This window comes from Plectrocnemia conspersa, unplaced genomic scaffold (genome assembly GCF_051122295.1).
Source record: "Plectrocnemia conspersa isolate PC_06_02 unplaced genomic scaffold, ASM5112229v1 ptg000012l, whole genome shotgun sequence".
Lineage (NCBI taxonomy): Eukaryota > Metazoa > Arthropoda > Insecta > Trichoptera > Polycentropodidae > Plectrocnemia > Plectrocnemia conspersa.
In genome coordinates, this window is record NW_028277176.1 from 6,900,543 (window position 1) to 6,928,330 (window position 27,788).

At 26.8% G+C, this 27,788-nt stretch overlaps 1 protein-coding gene across 9 annotated transcripts in view; it reads left to right on the forward strand.

Annotated features, from left to right (window-relative positions):
• Positions 1–27,788, forward strand: part of Lmpt (four and a half LIM domains protein limpet) — a 187,282-nt gene that overhangs the window by 95,332 nt on the left and 64,162 nt on the right. For 8 of the 9 annotated variants that reach the window (XM_088201038.1, XM_088201033.1, XM_088201032.1 and 5 more), the window contains 4 exons: positions 9,057–9,189; positions 11,582–11,759; positions 11,817–11,920; positions 11,981–12,124. In XM_088201038.1, the coding sequence (XP_088057164.1) occupies positions 9,057–9,189; positions 11,582–11,759; positions 11,817–11,920; positions 11,981–12,124 (559 nt within the window). Of the gene's footprint in view, positions 1–1,965; positions 2,222–9,056; positions 9,190–11,581; positions 11,760–11,816; positions 11,921–11,980; positions 12,125–27,788 lie in introns of those variants that run through there. The other variant, XM_088201039.1, reaches the window with a different exon arrangement.

Below are 27,788 nucleotides of genomic sequence, written 5' to 3' on the forward strand. Positions count from 1 at the left end.
TCTTAATAGTTAATCGTATTGCTTATAATGTGATAGTTATTAGATTATGACTGATACTTTTAGGTTTAAATAAAATATATTAAAATACTACTATTTTTATTAGTAATTTTCTAAGAATTCTAATATTTTAAATATATTTTTTTATACATGTTAATGACATGGGACGTTTTAAATTTGCTTCTGCCGAAGCAAATGTTTACGAAAGCGTAACACAATACGTTCAATTAAATCGCTAAAATGTAGAAAATCAATAAATCTTCTACACATGCTAGTATATGTATATATTTATAACCCGCGGGTACATCTCTCTCTTTCGGAAATCCTCCTTTGATACGTTTCCAACAGTTCGTGACAATAAACTGTTTATAAAACGTCCAACCGCAAGATTTGTGCCAAATGAGCGTATTCTCTATACAAGAGCGACATCTTAAAATAATTATAGTTCAATCCTCGTGTCACAGGATTTTGGGAATATATTTTATTTTTAATTCGCACAACGAGAGCAGACTATTATCTGCCGTTTAAATCATTCACAGCATCGCTTTCATCCAGCCAGCTATAATAAAATATTAGGCTTTTAATATTTTAAAGATCTTTTTGGATAAACTTCAAAAGCCATTTGTCACACTGTCAACAGTCAACCTTTATCGCTAGAGATTTTCTTTTGCAAAGAGGAAATTTTTAATAATTTTTAACTGTCGCTAGACGTCTTAGTTAAATCATTCCGTGAAAGAATCCTATTATTTTTATTAATGATTTATAGAGGATAATAAAAATGTATATTAGTTTTAATAAAGCTAATCTATGCACTTTTATGTCATAATCTGATTTATATATCCTGTATGTTTATATATATATAATAATAATATAATCCATTTGATGTCCTGATTAATGTGCAATTTTAATGAATGAGCTTTGACTTTAAGACGTGATAAAAATATAATAATTTATATTTATATGTAAAACTATACGATGATGTCAAACGGGTTTTACCTTAAATGAAATTCTATTGAAATACGCTATAATTAAAACAATTATTTGGATATTACTGAATCACACCAAAACAATTAAAACTTATGTTTAAGTAGTTGAAAAATTAATAATGAACAATAGATTTTGCTTTACATTTAAAGATATGTTTTAAATAAAATGAATACATTATTCATCGATAGTATAGTTTTATTATTTATTGCAGGGAAATCAAAGAATCTTATAATAAAATATTTTGTAACTGAATGAATATTATTTTATGATGTACCTATTTGGGTAATATTTATCATTTTAAAGGTTAAGTTTTAGCAGTAAATTTTGTTAAGCCCATGAAAAATAAATATGTTTTGAAAAAAATGATGACAGCTGCAATCAGCTATCTTATCTTATATTTTTCGATAGTATTTACTATGCAAAAATTAAAATACATTTGTATATATTTATATAATGAGAGTTCAAATCTGTAATTATATATTTTAATAAAGATATCTTATCTTTGAGGCAAGAATCTTTATCAATAGTTACTATACAAAATAATATTTTATTTCGCATTCATTTTATTTAAATAATACAAAAATATTGAAGTGCAACTTTATATAATTGTGTTATAAATAACATATTTAAACGCAGAAAATAAATAATGAATATAAAAAGTAAAATATAATATTACTAATTATCCCTTTACATAAATTTATTTTACATTCATTTGTATGATTATATTTTATATTATTATTCAAATATTTAAACTCCTAAATTCGTACGGTTGAATTAAAAATAACAAATGATAGTAATATTATATTTTGTTTTCATATTAATCAATAATATTAAATTTTCCTTTACACAATTTCTGTACGTCATATCCTTCGGTTTTCGGTTTCCTTTTACTGATAAGGCTAAAATATCTCAGAATTAACAACGGGTGCCACATTATCGCTACACTTATTTGAGTTTCGGTGTATTATTTACTTAATTTTGTTCGAGTATAAATCATTTTAACGGTCGATTATCGAGAAGTGCAGTAAATCGCGGTGAATCGTAAGGAGGCCATAAAATATTGCGTTTGATGTGTCAGATGAGGTAGAGATGTGGCTATGTGAATAATACGCTAACGAACTTGTGATATTGTGCTGTTAAATTGACCAAAATCGTAAAACGGCCGTCAGGATAAATATACCAAGTTTATGGAGCTCGAGGAAAAAAATACGAATTTGTGGATTTCGTCGGAATTGAGGTAATGATAAATTGAGTTTTGAGTGATGTTAAAATCATGTGGTTATCAATCTTCCTTCTGTTTCTTTGTTGATTAGAATCGCGATCTAAAATCATCGCCTGGCTGAATTTTAATCGCAATATTGTTCTTTAATAATTTTGCCAACACTGCAGATGATTACAGCGAAAAACTTATTTTTAATTTTGTTTATAAATATCTTAAATGATACTTATATATTGTCGATTATATAAAGCGCTGTATATAATATATACATAAAGAATTAGTTATTTTATTAAATATGTTTCCCTAGCAACATGTCATTGAAATTATTTTAAATTGCAAGTATGATGATAGAACATCATAATCAATACAACTAGTACTAAAAAATATACAGCTGAAAAAGTCTTAACTCTTCTCCTGCATGTTTACAATAATGTACACATATGTTATAATTTATTTGTTAAAAAGATAATATTTTTATTCGCAGTATTGGTGTGTTTTATATTTACTTTTAAATCAAAAAACATTTAAAAATATTTCTGGATGTTGAACTCCTATAGTAGATACAACTTTAAATAAACATAATAAAAGTATATATAGAAAAATATTTTTTACATATTTTTTTTATAAAATAAGACCACATATTTTAATTATATTCATTAAATTCAAAATAAGTAATATTTACTTATTTTTATGTAGGTATTCATATCTTACTTTAAAGTATTTTATACTAACTTAAAAACTAGTAAAATTAATACATTTGTTAATTTGTTTGAGTAATATTCATAGTAATGTGTTCTCGTGATGCTCTAAAATATCCGCTCGTATATACTGCAGTGACTCTATGGCATCGCTGTGACTATGTGTCACATATTTTTTAATGCAATTCAATTTGAATCACAGATGAGGATGTTTGCGTGCCAAGTGCATCGCTTCATGAAAACACATCCGAACTGTGTTTACGTCTGACGAAAAGCGGTCTAGATTTCTTCTTAGGCGATCGATAACTAAAGAATTGAAGTGCAATAGTAGTGTTTTTAGTGTAAAATTCATTGTCTTGCGCGCGTCCTTTCCAAACAAAGATTATTTTTATGCGGTACTTATGGGTGATTAACATATGTGCTATTAGGTGGTCTGTGCAATATTTATAATTATTACCGCAATTATTTAGTCATTAGATCTCACTTTCGAGACGGTTTGGTCTTTATTTTTTGTTGCTCAAAATGAAACAAATAAATTATAGACTTAAATACATATTTTATAGAATTTTCTGTAATATTTAAACAAGTAAATATAATAAATATTATAGAAAAAAACAATAGCAATGCTTGCAGTGTAGAGTTTATTATATTGCTCGCGTCCTTTCCAAACAAAAAGCAGTTTTATGCGGTATTTATGAGTGTGCTATTATGTGGTATGTGCAATATTTCTAATTATAACCGTAATTATTTAGTCACTAGATTGATCTTTCTCTCTTCTTGCTCCAAATGGTCGTTAGAATGATCTCTAAATTATAATAAATTATAGCAACAAATAAATATTTTATATAATTTTCTGTAATCTTCAAACAGCTAAATTTAATAAATATTATGGTAAGAAACGCAATAGAAATGTTTGCAGTGTAGAACTTATTGTCTTGCGCGCGTCCTTTCCAAACAAATAGTAGTTTTTATGCGGTATTTATGAGTGATTAACATCTCAGAATGGACGTGCTATTAGGTGGTCTGTGAAATATTTCTAATTATTACAGTAATTATATGGTCACTAGATTGATCTTTCTTTCTTCTTGCTCGAAACGGTCGTTAGAATAACCTCTAAATTATAACAAATTATAGAAACAAATATATATTTTGACAAAAAGTCTATATATATGTATGTATATGTATATAAATATATTTTTTATTTTTATATATTCATATCATTTAAGTTAGATACTGTACATTATATAAAGCACAACAATATAATTTTAAGTAGTCCTTATAGCGTATGGGCAAAAAAATTGATAGTTTATATGTTCAATTATGTATTACAAAAAAATTAGCATTGGTAAAAAGTATAGTAAAAATAATAATTAGTAATTTAATATACATATGTTACAATAAATATATAGTACTGGTGAATTTATATTTTCCCTGTGATAAATATAATTTTACTAACTAACTAATGTATCGAACAATTGACTTACAGCTTCACTGAAAAATCGAGTTTCAACGTTAGTTAAATTATATTTATGCTAAAAGAAATATATTTTCCAGTGATAATAAATTCTGATGTGATTGGACTGATATGCCAGTATCAATTAAAATTCACTAGTATTCACATAAATTTATAGCACTTTTATATATCCGTTAATTTTTCAACTGATATTACATAGATTAATTAATGATTAATATTTATACCAAATATAAATAAAATATCTTTTCTTTATAAGAGAAAAACATTATTTATTTAAGTTAAGTTTGCATATTTCAATTAAGAATAATTCATTTTTTTGTACATAAACATGAAAATGAATGTTTTAGTAAAATCGTATGCTTTTAAATAAAAAAATGGAAAACATCAAACCTTTTCTTAGAATTTCACGGTAATTTGTAGTAATAAATTATAAATATACTACACCAAAAAAATTAAAACGTTCTAATGGGTTCTGAAAATACGTACTTTTTATTTTAGTAAATATTATTATAGGTTGCTAAAACATTTATTTATTACACTTATACAAGTGAATAAAAAAATAATGAAGTACTGAAAATCAAATAGTATTTTATTATTGACAAACTAACACAACTAAATTATATACAAAACCGATTAATTTAGACGCATTCTGATTTTTTATTATTTACCAGCTTCTTATATTGCATTGTTCACTTTTTATAGAATATAAATTTTATTTATATATAAAAATGCATCTTTATTTGAAAAGTCAACTTCGACATTTTCATACCATCGTCAATACTCTTTCCTCCGTGCCCATTTAACATTACGGGCAACAAGCGTATATAAAACCTTAACAAAGGTCACCCAAGGTAAAAAAAAGACACCAGTTGATTGTTACGGGTGTTTACCAACGATAATGGCCAAACACGGATAGACTGTTAGTGCTGAAAACTTTCATATAGGGTGAGGCCCGTTTGTTCCGCTCAAATGTCAAGGGAGCTCTAATCAAATGTCGCATCCTTCCGAGGTCCGTTAATTTTCAGAATGTGATTTACGATGGTGTTAAATATAGACCGACCGCTCGCTTGACTGGTGGCTTATGTCCCTAGCGTGGTTTTCTATGTATAGATAAAAAAAAATATTTCTGAAAAGATAAATTAAGGAAATATGACTTATATCGTGTTGCCATCAAACTTTATTAATGATAAGATATGATCGAATACAAAAAAATGAAAATCTCAGAAGTATTATTAATGCCGATATAACGGTTGCATACTTATCTATAATATAATATATTGTAATTCCTGAACTTCATTGGTTTTTCTTTGTAATGCTTCAAAATATGTAAAAAAAATATTTAGTGACACTACTTATAAATACACAACTTGTTATCAACATGTATGCTTTAGTTAGGAATAATAATTAACGATTCTAATTATTGTCACTTTTTAGAATCCCTGGAATCAATCTCTTTACATCCATATTTACGTTTTTATTTTTCTGGTCAAGTTTCACATATTTTATAAATCTGGCGTACCGCAGATTAGGATGTTTGCGGGCCAATTGCATTGCTTCTTGGACACATTCACAAAATGTTACGCTTTAAAGAAACAGTCCAGATGCTCACTTTGGCGTAGAATAGCTCTAGTATTATGTGCAGAGTAGAATGCTTTGTGTAGCTAGCATCCTTTCCAAACAACGAGTAGCTTTTTTGCAATACTCGTGAGTGATTAACGTCTCGGGACGGGTGTGCTTTTAGGTGCTCCGTGAAATATTTTTTTTGTGGCCCGACTTTTAAAACTTTTGATTAATTTTTGTTTGCTATAAATGCTCATTAAAATAAGCAGATAGTTGAAACTTCTACAGTTCTTTCGCAAAAACATGCGTTAACCCTTTAAACGCCAGTGAATTTTTAGTGAGTCAGCTGTTTTTCTCTTCAACCATTTTTTGATAAATAATGACAAATGTAGCCAGTACAATAATTTTTAATAATTAAAACTTCTCTTAAAAAAATAATCAACTAGTGACTGACCGTTGAGTCGCTGGTGATTAAGTGGTTAAAGACCGCTAAAGCAACACGGGATATTTTTCAGCAATGCTTTTATACAAATAATTTATTTGAGAAATAGACTCAGCTTTCAGCAGCTTTTCTTTGGAGGACAGGATGACTGGTCGTCTCAAATGTCCAAGGTGGACTTTAGTTAAGCTGCAATCTGGTCTTTCCTGATTGATACTCTAATATTGAGTTTTGGATCGAAAAACTAAATCCTTGTTCTGATGCTGGTATTGGTACTCTTATTTCGAAAAGTGAATGCTTATTACAAGGTTTTCTCTTAAAGACAATTATTTTATTGATTTATTTGGCTAATATAGCTAATTGTTTATACACTACAAATATAATCAAAACATACATATAAAATATAGCATAAACATAAACAGAATATACAGAAGATTTAATATTATATGGCCCAAGTTTATTTCATAAGTTATTTCATTTTGTATACTAGGAATATAATATTAGCATTTTTTCAATTTTTTATGGATGTTTATTAACACTTTAAAATAATTATTAGTAGTAAAAATATGTTACACGCCTTGCATTTAGTGCTATTATTATTACGTTGAACTTGTGCAACAGATTTTCACGTATAATAGCCGTAATTATTGACTCCCACAAACGAAATAGGTATACATCTATAAAATTTATTTTTAAAAACGTTGGTGTATTCTATTTATTCGTATAATTATATTTACGAATACTTATTTTTATTTATTTTATTTTTTTATATTAAAGGTTTGTGAATATAGTTTATAAAACAATTTAAAAAAATTGCATTCAGTAGTCTGCCTCTAGTTTTTGTAAAAAATATTCATGTCGTAAGAAATAGATGTTCAATTGATTTTTATCATTAATTATCGAATCACTGTCTAAGAAATTAAAAATTTTTTTATAAAAAAATATCAATATTTATATTTGGAAAATCAATATAATATGTTTTTCGTTAATTACCTGTTTTAATATGAAATTAATGTTAATCACTTTGTACTGCCAATTTTAAATCTAATGAGAATATTTTTAATATATCTTAGATAAGCAATATGATTTTTTATATTGTTTTCTAAGATTTGAGACTGTGTTGGAATTTCCTGAGAAATGTATAAAAAAAATGTTTTAATCGAACAATCTAAAAGCATAGCTTAAGTATTCAACGCCCTAATTCAATAAATAATAGCAAAACTATCTGGTTCTCACATTAAAAAATAATTTATAAATATTGTGACGACCCACATGACATATTTACTTTATTCATTGGCAACGTGTACACATCGTAAAATTATTTAGTTGCGAAATAATCTCGTCTCGCTTCGGATATATCCGTACATCCGCCGAAATCCGTTTTTAGAACCATAACGTTAAAAGTGCATAAATTATTAAATATTGGCATAGCGTAACATGCCGTTTGTATCATTCCGTAGAAGAAAAAAATCATCATCAAGCTCCATTCATCGTCGAGGAGCTTTTTTGGATTTTGGCCAAAGTCGTACATAGCGAGCTTTCGAATATGCTAACCCAATTATCATACGTGTGTACAAATACGAGACTTTCAGACTGACCGTATATATCGGGTATAAATAATTCATATATGTTTAAATATAAACTTTGTGGAAAGTATGAATGCATATTTATATTCGATACGCAAAGTACATTGTGTTTATCTGATGGATCGCTTTGATCTTTGGCTGTTTATTTTCTTGCGTTATTTACGAATTAGTGTGATTGTGAATTGTAATTTTCATAAATATTTTACTTTTTCTATAAAATATTTAGCTATTTATATTGATTTATACATTGTAGCCAACATATGCTTTAAGTATAATAATGCAATATTTTATCGATCATTTGTGAATTTCATTTTTTTGATATATATATCTATAAACTAGCAATGGCAAATTAACTAAAAACTATTGGCGTATAAAAATAATAATAATACAATACATATTTGTAAAGGTGTTATGGTTCATTTAAAAATAGCATTAAAATTCTTAAATAAAATATTTGCTAATGAGGTTATTAAAAAAATATTTCAAGTAATTCTAAATATATTTTTAAACTTAAATTTAAATTTAAGAAAATGCCCGCTAATAATATTAAAAGCATCAAATTTATATACTAAAATATAGTAAAATTAAATTATTGATTTATAAGCATTTTTATTTATAAAATTGAAAAATGTATAATAAGTTATTTTTAACTGTAAATTGCAATTATTTACTTGTACATGTTTTTATCATACTTGAGTTTAAACTTATTTAACATGTAAGGTTCAATACACATATGTACTTATTTATAATAAAAAAAACATATTTATGAGGCTACTTTTAAACGCACTACATCAAATAAAATACGTGTTAAATAAATAAATATCTTTAAAAATAAATATTTCAACTTGTATTATTTTAAAGCTACCGTAACGACTTGACATTGCTAGTTTTCCTTTGACTCGTTAAAATGTTTATATCTCACGTAAAAAAGGCAAAAGAGATAAAATAAATTATTTATTTTGCTCTTGTTTTTTTTTGTGAATTATCAAAGGCAATTATGTGGTTTTCGCAGCTTGCGTCCATATGTGCAAAAGGTCGCAATTTTATGTTATATTTTCAGAGATAAAATGATAACAACGCTTTGTTATATTTTCAGAAAAACTTGTCAATCATGCAAATGTCCGAGAGAATCTCATCAAATATACCAAGAAGAATACGCAGACGTCAGGTCGAGATTAGGGTTGGTTGCTCCGGCAAATTGGACACCACCTGGACTTCCCCCCATGAAGGTAAATTATAATAATTTAATATATTACAAATATTTTATTTAAATTATAAATATCTTCAATTAATATATTTTAACGCGATTTCAAACATCATATTGAATATTTTTACTGGAATTATAATAACTGGTATCTAAATAAATAATCATCTAGACCTTAAACTTTCTTAAGTTCAAAATAAATCGTATGTTCCTAATTCAGTTTCTGATTTTTTTTTAAAGCAAGTGTTTGATTAATTTTTTTTTTAATATAAATATAATCCAATCTTTTTTCAAAATGAAACACAAATTTATGGATATATTTTTTATTTATATTATTAATCGAACGTTTGCTATTAAAAAAGCTTAGAAACTGAAGTTTGAACTATTTTCCGCTACGAAAATGATTAATTTTTGGCATTTGAAGGCTTTTTTTTTTAATTAGTACAAAAAGCTTTTGCATAACTTGTAATTTAGAAAAAATAATATTACTGGTGTTACTCCACACCGGACAGGCATATGTTAAAATGGGTCTTATTAATTTTCATAGATTAAAATTTTATTATTTAATAAATATCGGTCTCAGGGTCGCAATGGCGGCAAGTGAGTTAAGATATTCAACGCTTGTTTTCAATTTGACGTTATTGACATTTATATTAAGGAGAAGTGATACGTTTTGGGAAAATAATTGCTTCTGTTTTAATTTGGTTGATTTTAATTTTTCACCTCTCAAAATATTTATTGAAAATTTTCAAAGATTTTTGTAATTTATTCGCGATTGGTTTAGGACCATAATCACTAGTTAAAATAACTATATCATCAGCGTACGTATATAAACTTATATTTCTTATTTTTGTGGTATCGTTCATATACAAGATAAAGAGGAACGGTCCAATTAAACTTCCCTGAAGAACTCCAGCTGGATTATTTAGTGAAACGACATAGCTTTTACTTTTCATGTATGAGCGTATTAAGCATAGCAGTCAGGGTTTTTTTTGGTATAATTCATTATGAAAATCGTCGTCCCATACTGTGTCGAAAGCTTTTTCTAAATCTAACATTAAAAGTCAGTACTTTTTTTCATATTAAAATTAGCGCATATATGCTGCGGAAACCAAACTGTTCCTTAATAATTTTATTCTCAAAGACGCGTCTAATAAAAGTCTAGTGAAACTTAGGAAATTTGTTTTGGAGAGTTTTATTAATATAATATAATGTAAACGTAAAGATTACAGCATGTGATTTTTATGCAATAGTTCAGAAGCCAGAGTACTTATTATTTTACTACGGTCATATGGAGTCGGGTCTAAAAGGCCCGACTCCATCCAGATCATGAGATTATCAAGAAAATCAGATTATATCAGATCGTCAATAAGTGAACCTTACCCTTCAACTCGGTGACTTTTTAATCCAGCTCTTCTCTCCGTGTCAACTATTCCGACATCGACATGCCTTCAGCAATATACAATTTAAAACGGCCTCTCCGATTTCCATCTGAATAGCAACAATTAGTGACTTAACGATCTAAAATTTATAACAAATAAAAAGGCTTACTGCCCCTTGTTTCGGATCCCTCATCAGTAATGTAAAAACACGCCCAAACAATACGTCTTAATCCGTACAATGACAATGACTCTATGAGCAAGCAAAATTTGGAAAATTGTGTAGTGAATTTAAAGCAGGAAGAAGTGGCGTTCATGATAAAAAATATAAGTGGAAGGCCATCCGTTGTCACTGTTCGTTAAAAAAATTGAATAAATAATTTGTTTTGACAGGCGTTTCACGACCGATGAACTTTATGGGCAATGTCAAGTTCCTTATAAAACAGTTACCGAAAGATTAAGTTGTTTCCAAAATGAATATCTCTCGTACGTTAGATATGATAAAAAATTAAAACCCAATTTTTATTTTTAATTTGAGGCTGTCTCTATGAGCATAAAATACGCAATTTAATACCCCTATAAAAAACGTCCCCAATTTATTTATACACACTCACCACCGTTTCCCTAAACGACCGTGAGATTAAATGGGTCAAAAATAGGCTTTGACATCCGTCCATGTCCGAGCGAGGTTCTTTTTGATGAAACACTCCCAAATTGTTAACCCTCTAACAAATATTGACATTTACCCCCATCGCCGATCATGACCTACATATTAAATTAAAGCCTTAAAAGCTTCGATCTTCCAAGTAAAATCCTCAGTACCTACCAAAAACTCCACCGAACATGTTCGGCTATAACTTGATCATGATTAAGTATTCAACCATCAGGGCACACCTATTCGAATATGAACGCGAGCGCACTAACTATCAATGTCTTGTGTCGGTTTGTGGTTTTTATACGGTTCGTTATAATTCCTAGAATGATTCAATTGTGGTTTTATTGTACAATATATTGATAATGTATTATTTTCTAATAAAGGCCGAGGCGTTCTTGAGGGCCTCTGGAGCTGGAAACGCTTCAGATAGAGCAAAGAGATTAGCGAGACAGCTTCCAAGACAAGATTTAGCTGCTGTGTATTGCAGACATCTTGAGCCGAAGGACAAATCATCCTTTGAAGATTTCATCGCCGCTAGAAATGAGATAGCTCTAGACATAGGTAAGATTAAAATTTAATAAATATATTTTTTAATATTAATTCATTTATTTATTATAGGTTATGCTAAAGAAAACCATGGAGCACCCGTAGAATGTCCTAACTGTAACTTGCAAATTAAGACGGGCGAGCTAGGAGTCGTTGCAACGAGACTAGGAGATGATGTAAGTACAAATATTAATTGTATGAATATATTTAGTAAGTACAAATATTAAATATTATAGGTAATGTACCATCCTGCGTGCTTCAATTGTACTACTTGTAAAGAATTATTAGCTGATCTTGCTTATTGCGCTTTGGACGAACATCCTTACTGCGAACGACATTATGCTGAAATGCTCAAACCAAGATGCGCATCTTGTGATGAGGTAAATGATTTATTTAATTATATTTTTTAAAAGTAGTCGGTTCATTTAGTATATAAGTGACGATTTAAAATCATCATCGGCTTAATATTAATTAATACTTATATTGTCAAATATATATGTACATATATTTATTCAATGCTAGCAATAATTTATATTACTATATGTAATAACAAAATTATTTTTAAATCAAACTGAATGTTTCATAATGGTTCGAAACTTGGATGAATAAAAATACTATTTCAGTATTATATGTATGTATTCATAGATGTCGCTACTAATTTCTTCATATTTTTCATTAACTTTTACCAATAAATGAGTCGTTGATTTTCAAAGTGCGGCAAGTCCATATTATGTTATTGTTGGATAATTAATGATTTGCGTTTTAATTGATTTAAAAATATTAGTAAGCAATAATATATTTATTTTATAAAAACTTCATATGCAATAATTATATTTGCGTTATTTAAGCAAAAAACATGTTTTTAATATGGTCCAATGGACGAACCTCACTTTCAAAAGCAATGATTTTATGAAAAGGTTGATTTCCTGTTCTCAGGAGTTAAATTGTAATAAGAAAAAATAGAATAATTTATTTCTTTACTTTTCTATTTTATTTCAACACTTCATACTTTTTTCGAAAAGGTGCATTAAACGAATAGCTTAATATTATTTCATAGAAATGAAAGAACAATATAAAGGTAAAACATAATAATTATATACATAACACAACAACATACCAAAATACCTAAAGGAATATTACTATTAATTTGTTTTAATTAAGATGGTGCAAATTTTTGATTTACCCATGATGTATTGGTGGTGTATAAGGCAATAAATCATATCTTTATATTTATCTTTATTAATAAGAGTAGTTTTTCCATTTAGAGATGGCAATGTTATTTTATTTAAAAATTTTGGCTTACCCCGTTTTGGGGATAAATCAATAGTTTTAAATTGTAAATCACTTTCGATTGATGTTTTATAATTCAATTTAATCAGCACATTTCTTAAAACTCGTATCCAGAAGCCAGTTGAGAATTTCGCCATTAATATTTTTGGTGCTTTTCAATATTGTCTCTTCCAGAGGTTTAGTTGAATGAAAGTATTCACTTTTTATTTTGTTTAGTAAAAATAGATTTTGTACAAAATGTACAAAAAAATATTTTTTTGCATAGCCATTTCTACAACAACATAATCGCGATCATTTGGCAAGAATGAATGTCCAGATAATACAAATTTATAGTCAATAATATATATATTGTTATCGCTAAACCGAGCAATTTTAATCCACTTTAAGGCCAACTTTATATTTATATTTTGGCCAGTGCACATATAAGCGATAACATGTTTTTGATAACATGTCACATTTTGTAGATGTTTTAAACAATAAGAAACTACCTCTTGTGATCCTTTGGATGCAGTTGGTTTATCCCAGATATACATATGAATTTCATCATCATGTAAATTGTGGAAACCTTGATTTAAAATATACATGTTTAGCTTATAGAATGAAACAGAAACTATCAATTTAGGGTATGGTAGTTCTTTTTGCAAATCAAATGTAAAAGCAAAATAGTTTCCTGTTTTTTTTTTGATGCTAGCGCTTAATTTTCTTGTAAAGCTTTTCTAGCTATTTCAGTATCTTTTAAATAAAGTTCATATTGTTTCATCATATTTGTTTATTCTTCAATATTGCGTGACGTTTTAATTTGCATTTAGAGCGAATCGACTATTGGCATATTAAATTCTTTGTTAAAAATATTCCCATAAATTTTCTCCATAACATAACTTGTATTATCTTCCTTACATTTGTTATATCAACGTACAACTTGTACATTTTTATCATATTCAATTCAAAGCTTAGATTATAAGACCTTGTATAATGGCTTGCTGATTGAGAAAACTCTCAATGTGTTCCTTCACGCGTTTTATTTCTTCCTCGTTGATTTTTCTAGAGGAACCTTCCATTCTACCTCGAAAATCATCTCCAAAATTGTGTTGCATTGAGAGCCAGTCCACTCTTCCTTTAGATATATTAAATGTGTTTAAAAAAAAATCTTTGCATACTAAAATTTTTGCTTCTTTGGTATCTAAATAATATTTGAAACTGCAAGTACTTTGCGTTCACCTGTAATTTCTCGGTCGCATTCTTCTCTTAACACTTCTGTGTAAAACCATTAGTCTGTAAGACTCCAAATTAAAAAAATGTGTTTTAGTAACATAGCACGCTTTTAAATTTTTATTAAAATTATTTTATTTTTAGTGGACTTGCCTCAATTTAAAAACCAACAAACAATTATTATCATTGAACAAAATAAATTACTAGTGAAAAATTTACACTGTTATTGTGAATTTAAAAACAGAAATTTTAAGATTATTTCTAATGACTAACTCTTTTTTTAACAAAATGGACTTGCCCCACTTTCAATATCGATGCCTTTAATAGTAGTATTTTTGTCCATAAATACAAGCAAAATACAGTACAAAAATTATCTGAACAATTTTTTTTAATATTTTTTTATAAACGTTTATTAAAATATTAAAAGTACAATAAAATACATACATTAAATTTATGTACAATTTGTTGCAATACAACAATTTTCTAGTTTGTAGCATGAAAATAAAAAAATAAAATAAGATTTTAAGGAATTTACTATTATTTTTGGTAAATGATTTATCTGAAGATCCACTAAAATCTAAATAAAATATTTTCTAATGCCATAGTTAAAATAATTTAAGTGTTTTAATTCACTTAAGCGCAATTTATATGATAAAAAAATGTCATTATTTACGTTTGGCACTTACGCGATTTTTTTCAAGGGTTTGTTTGTAAAGTAGAGCTCCTTCGTTCTAAATTACGCATTCTAATGCTAAATTAACAAAATAAAAACCACATTTTAATACTGTTAAATTTTAATTAGATACGTATTATATCATTTCTTTAAGAAAAAAAATATACATATTTTAATTAAAAAGAAGTAATTGTGTCTTATGTTTATGACACTGATTCTATAATATACTTATAATTTATATAATAAAGTGTATTTGAATACTCTACATTTATTCATTAATCTATCTATCTAAAAACTAACGGCCATTAAGTTTTTTTTAAATCACAAATAAATGTTGGCATTAATCGTTTATGATAAAGAATGAACGTTATTAGTTAATGTAAAGTAGATATGTTAAATAAGAAATCATTGTTAAACGGACGTTTTAAATTAAGCGCCGCCATAATATTACACAACACAGTATTATTTATTTTTTTCAAGATTAATCGAGCGTGAAATATGCTTTTTAATATAAATTTAGAACGACGTTCTCCACTAACCTTAAAGCGATTTCGCACACGCAAACTCTTGTTCATCATGTGTGCTGAGAAATTAAGGGCAAACTTCGAATTATCACAAGGCACTGTCCCAAATAAACTTAAATTTCGTAATGACCCTCGTCGAAAATCTAATCGAAAGATCGTACGATCCATCAACGAGTCTGAAGATTTGATCTTTGGCAATAAATATTCTCGATCGAATACAATCGTTGCTGCTTTCGCGCGCTCGATCAATCTTAGCTAATTTTATGCGTGTGTAATGTTTTCTTTGGATGACTCGTGTTTATGTTATAAATGCCAAAAACCGCACCTGTCCATCCCGCAACATTACCATCAATAATTGTGTCATTTATAATATGCAAAGTCCAATTTATAAAATATTTCTTTCAATTCCATCAGTGCCGACTTTTAATTGCAGCATAAATCAAAGCGAAACTAATTTGTTACATTTTTTTTCACGCGATTAAAGTTTTGCTTGATCGTGCCAAATTTTAATTGCAATACTGCACTATCATCGTTTTTTTTTATTTGAGTACTTGTGCTGCTTCGCCGCACACTTGACGGTGTTAAATCGTTAAAGTTAAACTCTCGAGTATCCGAATCTGGATTTAGTAGACTCGAAAGTGGCAATGAGAGAGAACAGATCCAACCAGCAATGCAATGATGCAGAGTGTACCTGTTATTTCGGTACATGTGTTTATGTGATCAAAACATTATAAATATATTAATAGCAATACCGTAACTAGATCATCATGTGCTTAAAAGGGTCCCTTAATATATTTTTTATTATTGAAAGTATCATAACCATGAGTACAATTTTAAAAAATTGTACTCATGGTTATGATACTATTTATATAAATTCAATGAATTAAATTCTTAATCTGTGGGAAGCTCACAATTTTAAAGCATGTTCTAGTGTACTTAAAATCATTTTATAAAAAAGGATTTTCAGTTTTTAGGCCAAAGAAGTGTGATTTTGCAGCCAAAATAGACTTAGGAAAAGCTATAACAGTTTATTTTATAAACATATTTAGATTATCACATATATAGAAAAATGTATATATGGTATATCTTAAAAATCAGAGAGTTTTGAGATGCTGGAGTATCGAGTTAAATTATTGTCGGCTTTGATTTTGTTGAGCAGCTGGTATATGTGGTGATGTGTTTTTATGAACGTGTCTCGTGCTGTGATCAAGTATCACATATTTTACAATGCTAATTTGAGACAGTTCTGTGACTCGCAGCTTAAGATGTTTTCGGTCTAATTGCAGTGCTTTTTAGCCACACCCACAAAATGTGTTTGCGCATTAATATATAAACAGTCCAAATGGCCACTCCGGCGATCTTTAACCAAGTGTATTAGTATAATAATTTATCGCGTCTCCTTTCCAAACAAAGATTATCTTTTTATCTGTATTTTTTTTAGTTTGTTGTTTGTGTTCATCGTATGTGCATGTGTCTGCCGTGCAATTAGCCAAGATTGTGGTAACCAACCCCTTTGGAGGTGAAAACCGGCAGATATTTGCGCGTAAGTAGCACAATTTAATAAATAGTATAAATAGATTGATTAATATAATATATAAATGGTATAAGATAGAAATAATTAGTATTGTTACATAAAAAAAATGGCCGATAGCGGCGTGAATATAGCGGGCGTAATTACGCCAGAAAACAGAATAAAAGAAATGGATGAATTAAAAACAAAATTAAATGTATTATTATCAAATGGTAATATACTATCAAAAGAAAAAAAAACCATTATAACTAATACATTTGATATTATGTATAAACATTTATTAGATGTGTTAAAAACTAATAGGGACGATGTAAATAATAAAAATGAAAATAATAACTCAATATTTGAGTTATTAAATGAGGTTAGAAAAGATGTTTATAATATAAAGGATAAACTAAATTTAAATAACAACATTATTAAAAATAAAATGCAAAAGAAACATTATTCGGAAATCGTAAAAAAAGGAAAAGATATTGCGATAATTATACCTAAAAATTTGCAAAATATAGAGCAGACAAAAAAGGATTGCAAAAATTTAATTAAACCAACAGAATTAGAAGTTGGAATACAAAATATAAGACCAATAAGCAAAGGAGGTATAATAATTACATGTGATAGTAAAGAAGATGCATCGAAAATTACGACAGATGCAGTAAAAAAACTAGGAGATAAATATAATATAAAAGTAGGAAATTTAAAGAAACCAAAAATAAAAATAATTGGAATTTCTGAAGAATTAAAATATGATCAACTAAAAAAGTGTATAATGAAACAAAACACATGTGTAGAAGAAAACAAATGTTATTTAGAAGTAAAACATATTAAAAAAAACAAATTTAATAAGTATGATGCTATTATTGAAGTAGATGTTACGACATTTAAAAATATAATGGATATAGGCAAATTAAATATTGAATGGGATAGGTGTAAAGTATATGAAGACATATTCATATACCGTTGTTATAACTGTTATGGTTATAATCACAAAGCCAGTGAATGTAAAAATAAAAAAAATTGTATAAAATGTGGTTCGGAAGAACATTTAATAAATCAATGCAACAAAAAAGAAAACTGTGTGAATTGCTGTAGAGCAAATAAATTACTAAATCTTAATTTGAATGTGGAACACAACTCCATGGATAGAAATTGTTCAATTTATAAAAGATACGAGCAAAATTACTATAATAAAATACAATATAATATAGTATAGCAATTAAAAAAATCAAGTTCATATGGGAAACAAGAATCAGTAACTGGGATATTAATCAATGCACAAGGTTATTTAAAACATAAAGAGGAAATAGAATTAATTACTGAAAAGGAATATCCAATATTTTTAGGGTTAACTGAAACCCATATCACAAATGACATTGAAGAATTTGAATTAAATATTGGCAATTATAATATAATTAGATGTGATTCTAATTCCAGACATACAGGAGGTGTTATACTGTATATTAGAAATGATATAAAATTCAATACTATATTTAAAAATAATCAAGATAAGACATACTGGTCTATCACAGTTAAGATTTTTATTGAAAAAATTCCCATAATATTATGTATAGCATACAGATCTCCAAATAGTAATCCGAATATATTCATAGAATTTATAAATAATATTGCAGAATGGAGTTTTGATCAAATTTTGGATACTGTTTTAATTGGAGATTGGAATTTTAATTGGAACAAATGTGAAGATTTTTACACAGCAAAATTAGAAAAAATATCAAATATATTTGGTTTAAGACAATGTGTCAAAGAAAATACAAGGACTAATAATAGATCGAGCACATTAATAGATTTAGTATTTACCAACAACAAAAAAATTTATTGTGAAGTAAAATCAACTCCAAGAATAACTGACCATTCAATTGTATATATTTATATAGAAAAACATAATGAACTTAAGTTTAAAAAAACAAAAAAAAATGATATAATTAAAAAAATTAATTTTAATAAATTAAGATTAGAATTACAAAAATGTGACTGGAATGTAGATAATATGGATGTTAATAGGATATGGAACAAAATTTATAAGAATATAGTAGATTGTAAAACAAAAAGTCAATATAATTTTAAAAAGGAATATCGTTACAACCCAAAACCGTGGTTTAATGATGATGTTAAAAATGCTATAAAGAAAAGAGATGAGTCATACAAAATTTTTCAAATATTAAAAACAGAACAAATAGAATATAAAGTCTTTAATGAAAAATGGAAAACATACACACAATGTAGAAATATGGCAGTCAAAGTATTAAGAATGGCTAAAAAGAAATGGTATGAAAAATTGATAGATGAAATACAAAATGATCCAAATAAGATGTGGAAATCAATAAAACAATTAATTAATCCAACTCAGAAAAACGACATAATAAAAATGGAAATTAATGGAAATATATATCAAGATCCTTATATAATGGCAGAAAAGATGAATACATATTACATTGAGAGCATAGAAGAAATTGTAAATTCAATACCAAGGATTAGTAATTTAGTACAATATAATAATAAAACATTAATTGTAAAATTTAGTAAATTTAAATCAGTATCATTAGATGAAATTCATAACATAATATGTAAATTTAAAAAAGGAACTAGTACTGATGAACTAGATATAAATATAATTAAAGAAACATGGGAAATAATAGGAACTAAATTAAATTATTTAATAAATAAAGCACTCTCATTAGGAGAAATGCCTGAAAATTTAAAGATTGCTACTATTGTACCTATACCTAAAATAAAAAATAGTAAAAAAGTTGAAGAAATGAGACCAATCAACATGCTACCGTGTATAGAAAAAATAATAGAAGAAGTAGTAATCAAACAATTAAAGGAATTTATTACTTCGCAAAACATAATATGTGAACAACAATCGGGATTCAGAGAAAAGCATTCCACTGAAACTGCATTACAAGTAGTGATAAATGATTGGCTGTTGGCTAAGGATACAAACAAAATCATTGGAGCAGTTTTCTTGGATTTCAAGAGAGCCTTCGAAACAATAGACAGAGAAATAATGTTGAAGAAATTGGAGAGTATAGGTATAAGTGATATAGTTTTGAGATGGTTTAATAATTACTTATATAAAAGAAAACAAAAAGTTAAGATAAATAATGTATGTTCTGAAGAGAGGTTAGTGTATTATGGAGTACCACAAGGGTCTAAATTGGGACCATTGTTGTTTGTTTTATATATAAATGATATAGTTAATAACGTAAGAAAATGTAAAGTTCATCTATTTGCGGATGACACATTGATCTATTGCATGGGTGATAACATTGAAGAAGTTGTGAGTAATTTGAATGATGAATTAGGTGTGTTAGAGATATGGTTAAAGAATAATGTACTTAAATTAAATGAGAATAAAACTAAATGTATGTTTATTAATTATAAAAATGTGTTAGATGATAGTACCAAAATAGTAATAAATAACTCTAATATAGAAATAGTGGATAATATAAAATATTTAGGAGTAATTGTTGATACAAAATTAAACTTTAAAGAACATTGTAATTACATATTAAAAAAAATTAGTAGAAAAATAGGTTTATTATCTAGATTAAGAAATATATTAAGTATAAATACAAAAAAATTAATTTACAATAGTATAATATTGCCCCATTTTAATTATTGTGCAACACTTTTAAATATGTTGAATAAATTAGATAAACAAATGTTGCAAAAGTTACAAAATAGGGCAATGAGAGTAATCTTAAATAAAAATAGATTAACTAATTGTAAAAGTATGATTGATAGATTAGAATGGTTGAATGTTCAAGAAATATTGAGTATGAATGTTTTAGTATTTATATATAAATTAGAAAATAATATGTTACCACACTATTTTAATAAGTATTTAATAAGAAATAAAGATGTACATAAATATAATACTAGAAATAGAGAAAATTTAAAAATAATTAAGTATAAGAAAACGAGTACGGCTAGGGGAATTATGTACGGAGGTTTTAATTTATATAATAGTCTTCCAAGAGAAATCCGAAACAGCAAAAATATAACGGGTTTTATAAATGGAATAAAAAAACACCTTCGTACATATAGAAATAAAATATTATAATATTAAGTCTTTATTATTGTATATTTTTTCTTTCTGTTATGTATTTTTTATATATTTTTATATATGTTTACTAAATTTGTTAGATGTAAAGATTAGCTATTAAGCTAAATAAATTAATAAAATAAAAATAAAATTTATAAATAATTAATGTCTCAGTTCAAAAATGCGATAAGGCGGTCCGGGAAATATTTCTAATTATTAATTTGCTCACGATATCTCTTTCCCATTGCTATGAAAATACTATGTTGCCTAACTTTTGTTCGAAATTGTCGATAAATGACCCTCAAATGATAACAAATCAGGTAGTTGCAACCTTTACAATAAATTGAAAAAAAATATTAATCTGTAAAAAAATGTTTTAACGCTTTAAACGCCAGCGACTTTTTACTGAGTCACATGTTATTTCTCTTCACGGGTCTTTTTCTAATAATAAATATAAATATTTGGTTTACTAATAAATAAAGCTAGTATATAAATATGTATTATAAAAAAAAAAATTGTAAATAATTCGGTAGTTTGTTTTAAAAAAATAATTTGTAAGAAAAATAATCAACAAATGATTCACTAGTGAGTCGCTGGCGTAATTTTGCAGAATTTTTTTTTTCTGGTATACCTAATATTATATCATTGACACTTGCCGTTCTTTTTGTAGATAAATTTATAAAAACAGCGAAATTTATAGGCTACTAAAAATTAGCAACGTGAATTGAAATCAGTGTACCTAAACTTTCATCAATTCTTTTGCTGTATTATTAAAACACATAGCATATTTTAATAAATATTTTTTGTATGGAAACAAATTTCAATGATGAATATAATATATTAAATAAACTAATAATAAAAGCAATGTGTAAAAATAAGCCTTAAAAAAATAATGAATAAGTTTGAGCAACCCAAAAAAATAATATCAAATCTAAAGACACTGAAGATTGAATTTTTATCATTTTAGGCAAAGCATTAAAATAGATAATAAATAGTACTTAATATTTAATGCCATGAAAACCATTAATCTAAGATTAGTAAATTTATATTTCATGATATTTTTTAAAAAGAATAAAGCTAAGATTAGATATTCTGTAATGGTTGCAGCTTATTTTTTTATTTAAGTTTTAGTTAATGTTGGTAAATTTATTAAAAAAAAAAATAAAAATTGTTGACTCTTTCGATTAAGATATTTTGATAACTGTTATCTATCACCATGTTATTACATAAATTATTCCAATAATGAATATTACATCGATTGCTTATACATACATGTCTCGACTTGCATTGAAGTCATTAAGGTGTAAACCAAACATTGCCTTTTTTCTTAGTTATAAATATTGACGAGAGATTTTGTTAGACCACTAAAATAGATAACATGTAATTAATTGTGTTGATTCTACTATTAATCAGCACACTGTTATACGTTAGTGACTAACACCTGAAAGATCTGGGATGGAATCACATATAGACTCTAGTATTTCTTAATTTATGTCGTGTCTAAGAAATCGGAATTAATTATTATTTTATAATTATAATTCCAATCGATCATTACAGATCAGGTTTTCCTATATTTTCCTAATCTCACGGATGAATATCGTGATAGATAATCAAAATAAAATCGAGCAGGGTCATGCATAGTGACATACAGTGGCGTAACTATAATTTGTGCCACCCGGTGTGGTCCTTAAGTTTTTTACATCACATCAACAAATATACTACAATAAATTAAATCAAAAAATTATTACACATATTTAGACATTAAGTTTTGTCCGCCCTCGCTGTCGCTGATTTACAGACTTTTATTTATAATTAGTTATTGATTGTGTTGACTTCGTCGTAATGCATGTACCTAGCGCCTCTCATGTTTCAACGGAAAACTCACAATTAATTCAGAAGTATTTATTAATCAATTGAAAAATCTGATTACGCGTGCTTTATCACGATTTATAGTCAATTTATCGGTAGCAGGAAGTCAAAGTAATAATATTTTTTAGTACTGATGTATTTACAAAAAAATATAAGAAATAAATGTGAAATTGCAAGCCGATTTTAAAACTATTGTATTATATTATAATATATAACATATGTTCATTAATTTTTTTTATTTTTACATTAAATCACGTTTTTTCATATTTAAAAAACTATTATTAGTTCAAGGTATAATAACATTGTATTTGAGCACAAAACCTTGACCATTGTATACAATATAAACAACATCTACCGAAACCAATCATCCGGCGTTATATTTATACAAAATTTCAAAAGCACACTAGGTTATATATATGCATACTTAGATAGAGACAAACCTTGAGCCCTTTTTCATAGCCACATTCACATTTACTTGTAATCCTGGATTTAGCACGTTCTTCCACCGCTGCCGCGACATTTGATCAAAATTAATATCTCCGAATCGTAGCTCACAGCTTTCTAAAGCTACCTCTTGGCTTTGGCAGTCCAAAGCAGATGGGAGGAGTTCCTCTGCCCTCCACTCTCCCTTCCGCCCTGACATCGATACCATATCGATGTCCAGACAAGACAAACTCCAAGGGGCACTCATGTAGTTTGGACGCATAAACCGCGACGAACTTTTATTTTTTGAACCTAATCATTTCGGGTAAGTGCATTTAGAAAACAATGAAATCAGCTTGTAGCAAGTAGCGAGTATCAACCCTGTTTCTATAATCCTATATTGAAAACAATGCACCATACTTTTATCTACAAATCATCTCGCTTTCGCTTCGGCATAGCAACCCAGTCCAGATTTTACAATCGATAAATCTTTTACAAAGATTACGCTATTCATTCGCGGCTAGTCTCGTCTCGAGCTATTTCTGTTGATTCTTAATTTATCTAATTCGGTATACGCGCGTTCTTCGTGCATCCGACTTAACCCGCCTAGTGTGTAAAACTCGAGGTGTGATGTTGAAAAATTTATTTTTAATTGGTGCGTTTGAAATACAGGATTTTAACTAGTCTGAAAATTAAATATTACTTAATATATATATATATATAAAAAATAAGATTTTTTTTATGCATATATTCATAATTTATTCTCTAATTTAATTATAGTATAGATTAAATGAACACACTGTTTTTTAATACAACAATATTATAGTCGCGTTATATTTTTTTTACATCACTTCAATATATTTTAGCAGTTCATAAATATTTAGGATTAGAATAACACTATTTAAATTAAATTGTGTATTTATTTTACACCGTTTTCGTGTATTTTTCATTGACTTTTTAATGGCTACGATAAATAAAAAATATAAGTCATATTAATTATGCTTTATTTTTTATATTTACATATCAATTGGAAATAATTATTTAATTTATAAGTGAAAAATAAATATTGTGCCAATTATTGTTATTAATATTCATGTAAGAAATATGTTGAATTACATTCTAAAATAATTTTAAAATACGGTACATTTCTTTAAATAAACAAATTAATTTTTATTTAAAAAAATATAATTCATAAATCCAAATCAATTTTACATAGTATTACTCTACCTAAAAAATCTTGTTGCGTAGTCTTATGATCAATTTTAGTTAAAAATTCTGTATTTTTAGAAAATTTCTGAAAAAAAATCAATTTGATTTTATGTACATATTCTCGAAGGTAATAATAATAATAATAAATAATTTATAATAGGTCTTAACGTTTTCCACTTTTTTATTATATCTACATATATTTATATGTAAAAATAATATATTAATTTAATTATATCGATGGTAGATTATATTCATAATAAAATAATGTGTCATTTCTCAAAGACAGTGATTCGTCTGTTTCTATAAAATACAACAATATTTAAACAGTAATTATTTAGGATTGTACTACTTATCTTAAAATTTATGTATGTGTATATTTAAATAATCGAATATAAAGGATGCATATATTTGTGTACAATTCGTTGATTTTATTGATATCTTTGAAGTTCAGGTTACTTCTTTTTAAATCATACATATTAATTAAACACGTGCTCATTTAAAATGTTAGCTCTTTTTTTAATTTAATGTGTGACATGACTGTTTTCAATAAAACTTTAAAATAATGTCACTTTTAAAAAACTGTAGCAAAAACAGAAAGCATTACACTGAAAAATTCCGGCATTCAAATTAGATATACAAATATAAGCGCCGCGCCGTCCAACTAACGGCCCGCAAAAATATTTTTGCGGCCCACAAAGGAAATCTTCTTTTTATTTTAAATATTTTATTTTGATAGCTATATAAAGGTTTAATTTTTTATTATTATTAGCTACGAATTATTTTAAATTTTATCTTCAAATAAAAAATAACTTTAGAAATTTCTACATTAGCCACAAAAGTTAAATAGTCGATATGTTTAGATTTAACTGAAAATTATTGTTTAAATAATTCGAGAAAAATCTAATAGATTGTGGTTATCTCTATCAATATATCCTTTATAACAACTATTTCCTTTATTTATACAACGAGGATTATTTTTAACGCTCAGCAAATATTTTATTTAAATTTAACTCAAAAAGTTGTTTTATCAAACAGTGTCAAATTCTTTACAAAAAATTCCAACCCTCCATATTTTCAAATATATTCCATATAACTGTGATATCGTAATAATAAAAATCTGTGAAATTTGATTTTTTATTCATAAAATTTCTAAGGCTTTCAATTTTGATATAACAATTATATATAATTGTTTAATACAAAAATACAATTATTAACTAAATGGAAATATTATAATGTATATCTGTATTAATAATTTATCAAACAAAAATATTATATTTTCAATGAGTATTACAAATACTCGTATTTGTGTTTTTTATAAATTTAAAATAAATACTAGTAATCAACTATTTTTATAATTCAATTAATTAATCTTTTACAGTGTATTAAAAAAAAAAATACTATTGGTGGTTGCATTTTAAGAAAAAAAACTGTTTTAGAATGCCTTTATATATAGTATATGTTACAGGGAATGTGGAAAATCAGTGAAAATATATTTTCGCTGGCATTTCAGTGAAATCATATCGGAATAAATTTCCACTGGTAGATATATATTTGTACTAGTTAAAATATAATTTATATGACAAGTGCTAGATAAAATATACGCTGCTATAAACTGGTATTGTATAAGTATTCTTCAATCGACAGTTATTATTGCAACTTGTTAAAACCTGTACACTACAAAAAATTTCGCTTAATTTTTTTTTCCGAACGTACGTTTATCAGATCATTCGCGCGGTAAATAAATACAGTTTCACTGATATTAACCAGTGAAAATATAAATAATTTTTTAATACATTTTAAATGGTCTAGTATACTAGCTATATAATAGCTCAGGGGTAGGAAACCTGCAGCCTTAAGGCCGCATGTGGCCTTTTGTCTCTCTTGGTGCGAATTTATTTATTTGTTTTTTTTTTAATATTTCCTTTGATTAAAAACATATACGTTCACATTTAAAAAAGAGCGTAATCAACCCAAAATATTCCCAAAATTTCTGGTACTGATTTTGAGGTCATCAATTGAAATTTCTTGAATGCGGCCTCTTTTGTTTGGAATTAACTTAATGCGTCCTTCCAACGTGAAATATTTCCCTACCCCTGACCTATCTATAATATATACTAGTGAAAATATAACTTTACTGAAAAATACATATTTTCTGTAACAGTGCCTAAACGTCCATTTGCTGTTCAAACCCAAACCTAAACTTTACTAATTAACCAAACCCAACATAACCTAATGAAAGTTCTAATTGAGTTTTATTGACATTTAAATTCACAAGTACCAATTAGTGAAAATATAATTATAGTTAGTATATAAAATATATTTAGAGTTAATACTTACGGAAAGTAAACAGCTAAGTGTAACCTTTTTAGAATTAGGATTTCAATGTGTTGAATTGGAAAGTAAATAACAATTGCTATTTTTTACAAATAATGGAATATCAAAATATCATTTAAAGGGCAAATGTACCCTAAGGGACTAACAATATAAAAACTAAATGTCAAATTGCCATCAAAGTATGAGTTTTTAAAATATGCGTGAAAATAAATATTTGCGATATTTTATTTAATAAATATACGACACAAAAAAGAGTGTTCCTATAAAAAAACATTATTTATAAAGTAGCGCTTGTTTTTATTAACCTTTACGTCGAAAATATAATCAAGGAACAGAATAGGATTAAAATTTGTGATTCAAACCCAGATCTTTTAGGTCAATGGTCAGCGACTTATACTACTCGACTATCGTATTGGTTAATACAATACTATTTTCATTTACATTTTGCTTTCAATACATTGCAATTTCATATTAATAGATCACAATGAATATCAGATAAACATTATTAGTACATAACTAGAAATTTGTGATTCAATTGTAAGGTTAAAATAAATTAATTTATATATTAGAACAATGTCGCTTAAAAACAATACTTTAATTTTGTAGTTTCTATGTTTTACTAGTTTTTTCATTAATTAATAATATATATGTTTTGTATTTCATTGTGTTATTATTTATTGGACGTAATTGCATTTTTTTTATTTTTTATGTTATGTATCTCATAATGTAAAGCAATTTTTATTAAATTTTTATGGTATTGACTTTAAAAATACAGAAATATTATTCTTATCCATTATATTATCACATATGTATATATAGTCAAGAAACTCATAAACGAGTCCTTTAAGCTCATTTTCTTTGATATTTACTTTGTGCGATATAGATAAAAAAAATTTGAGCTTATCTAATGATTGAA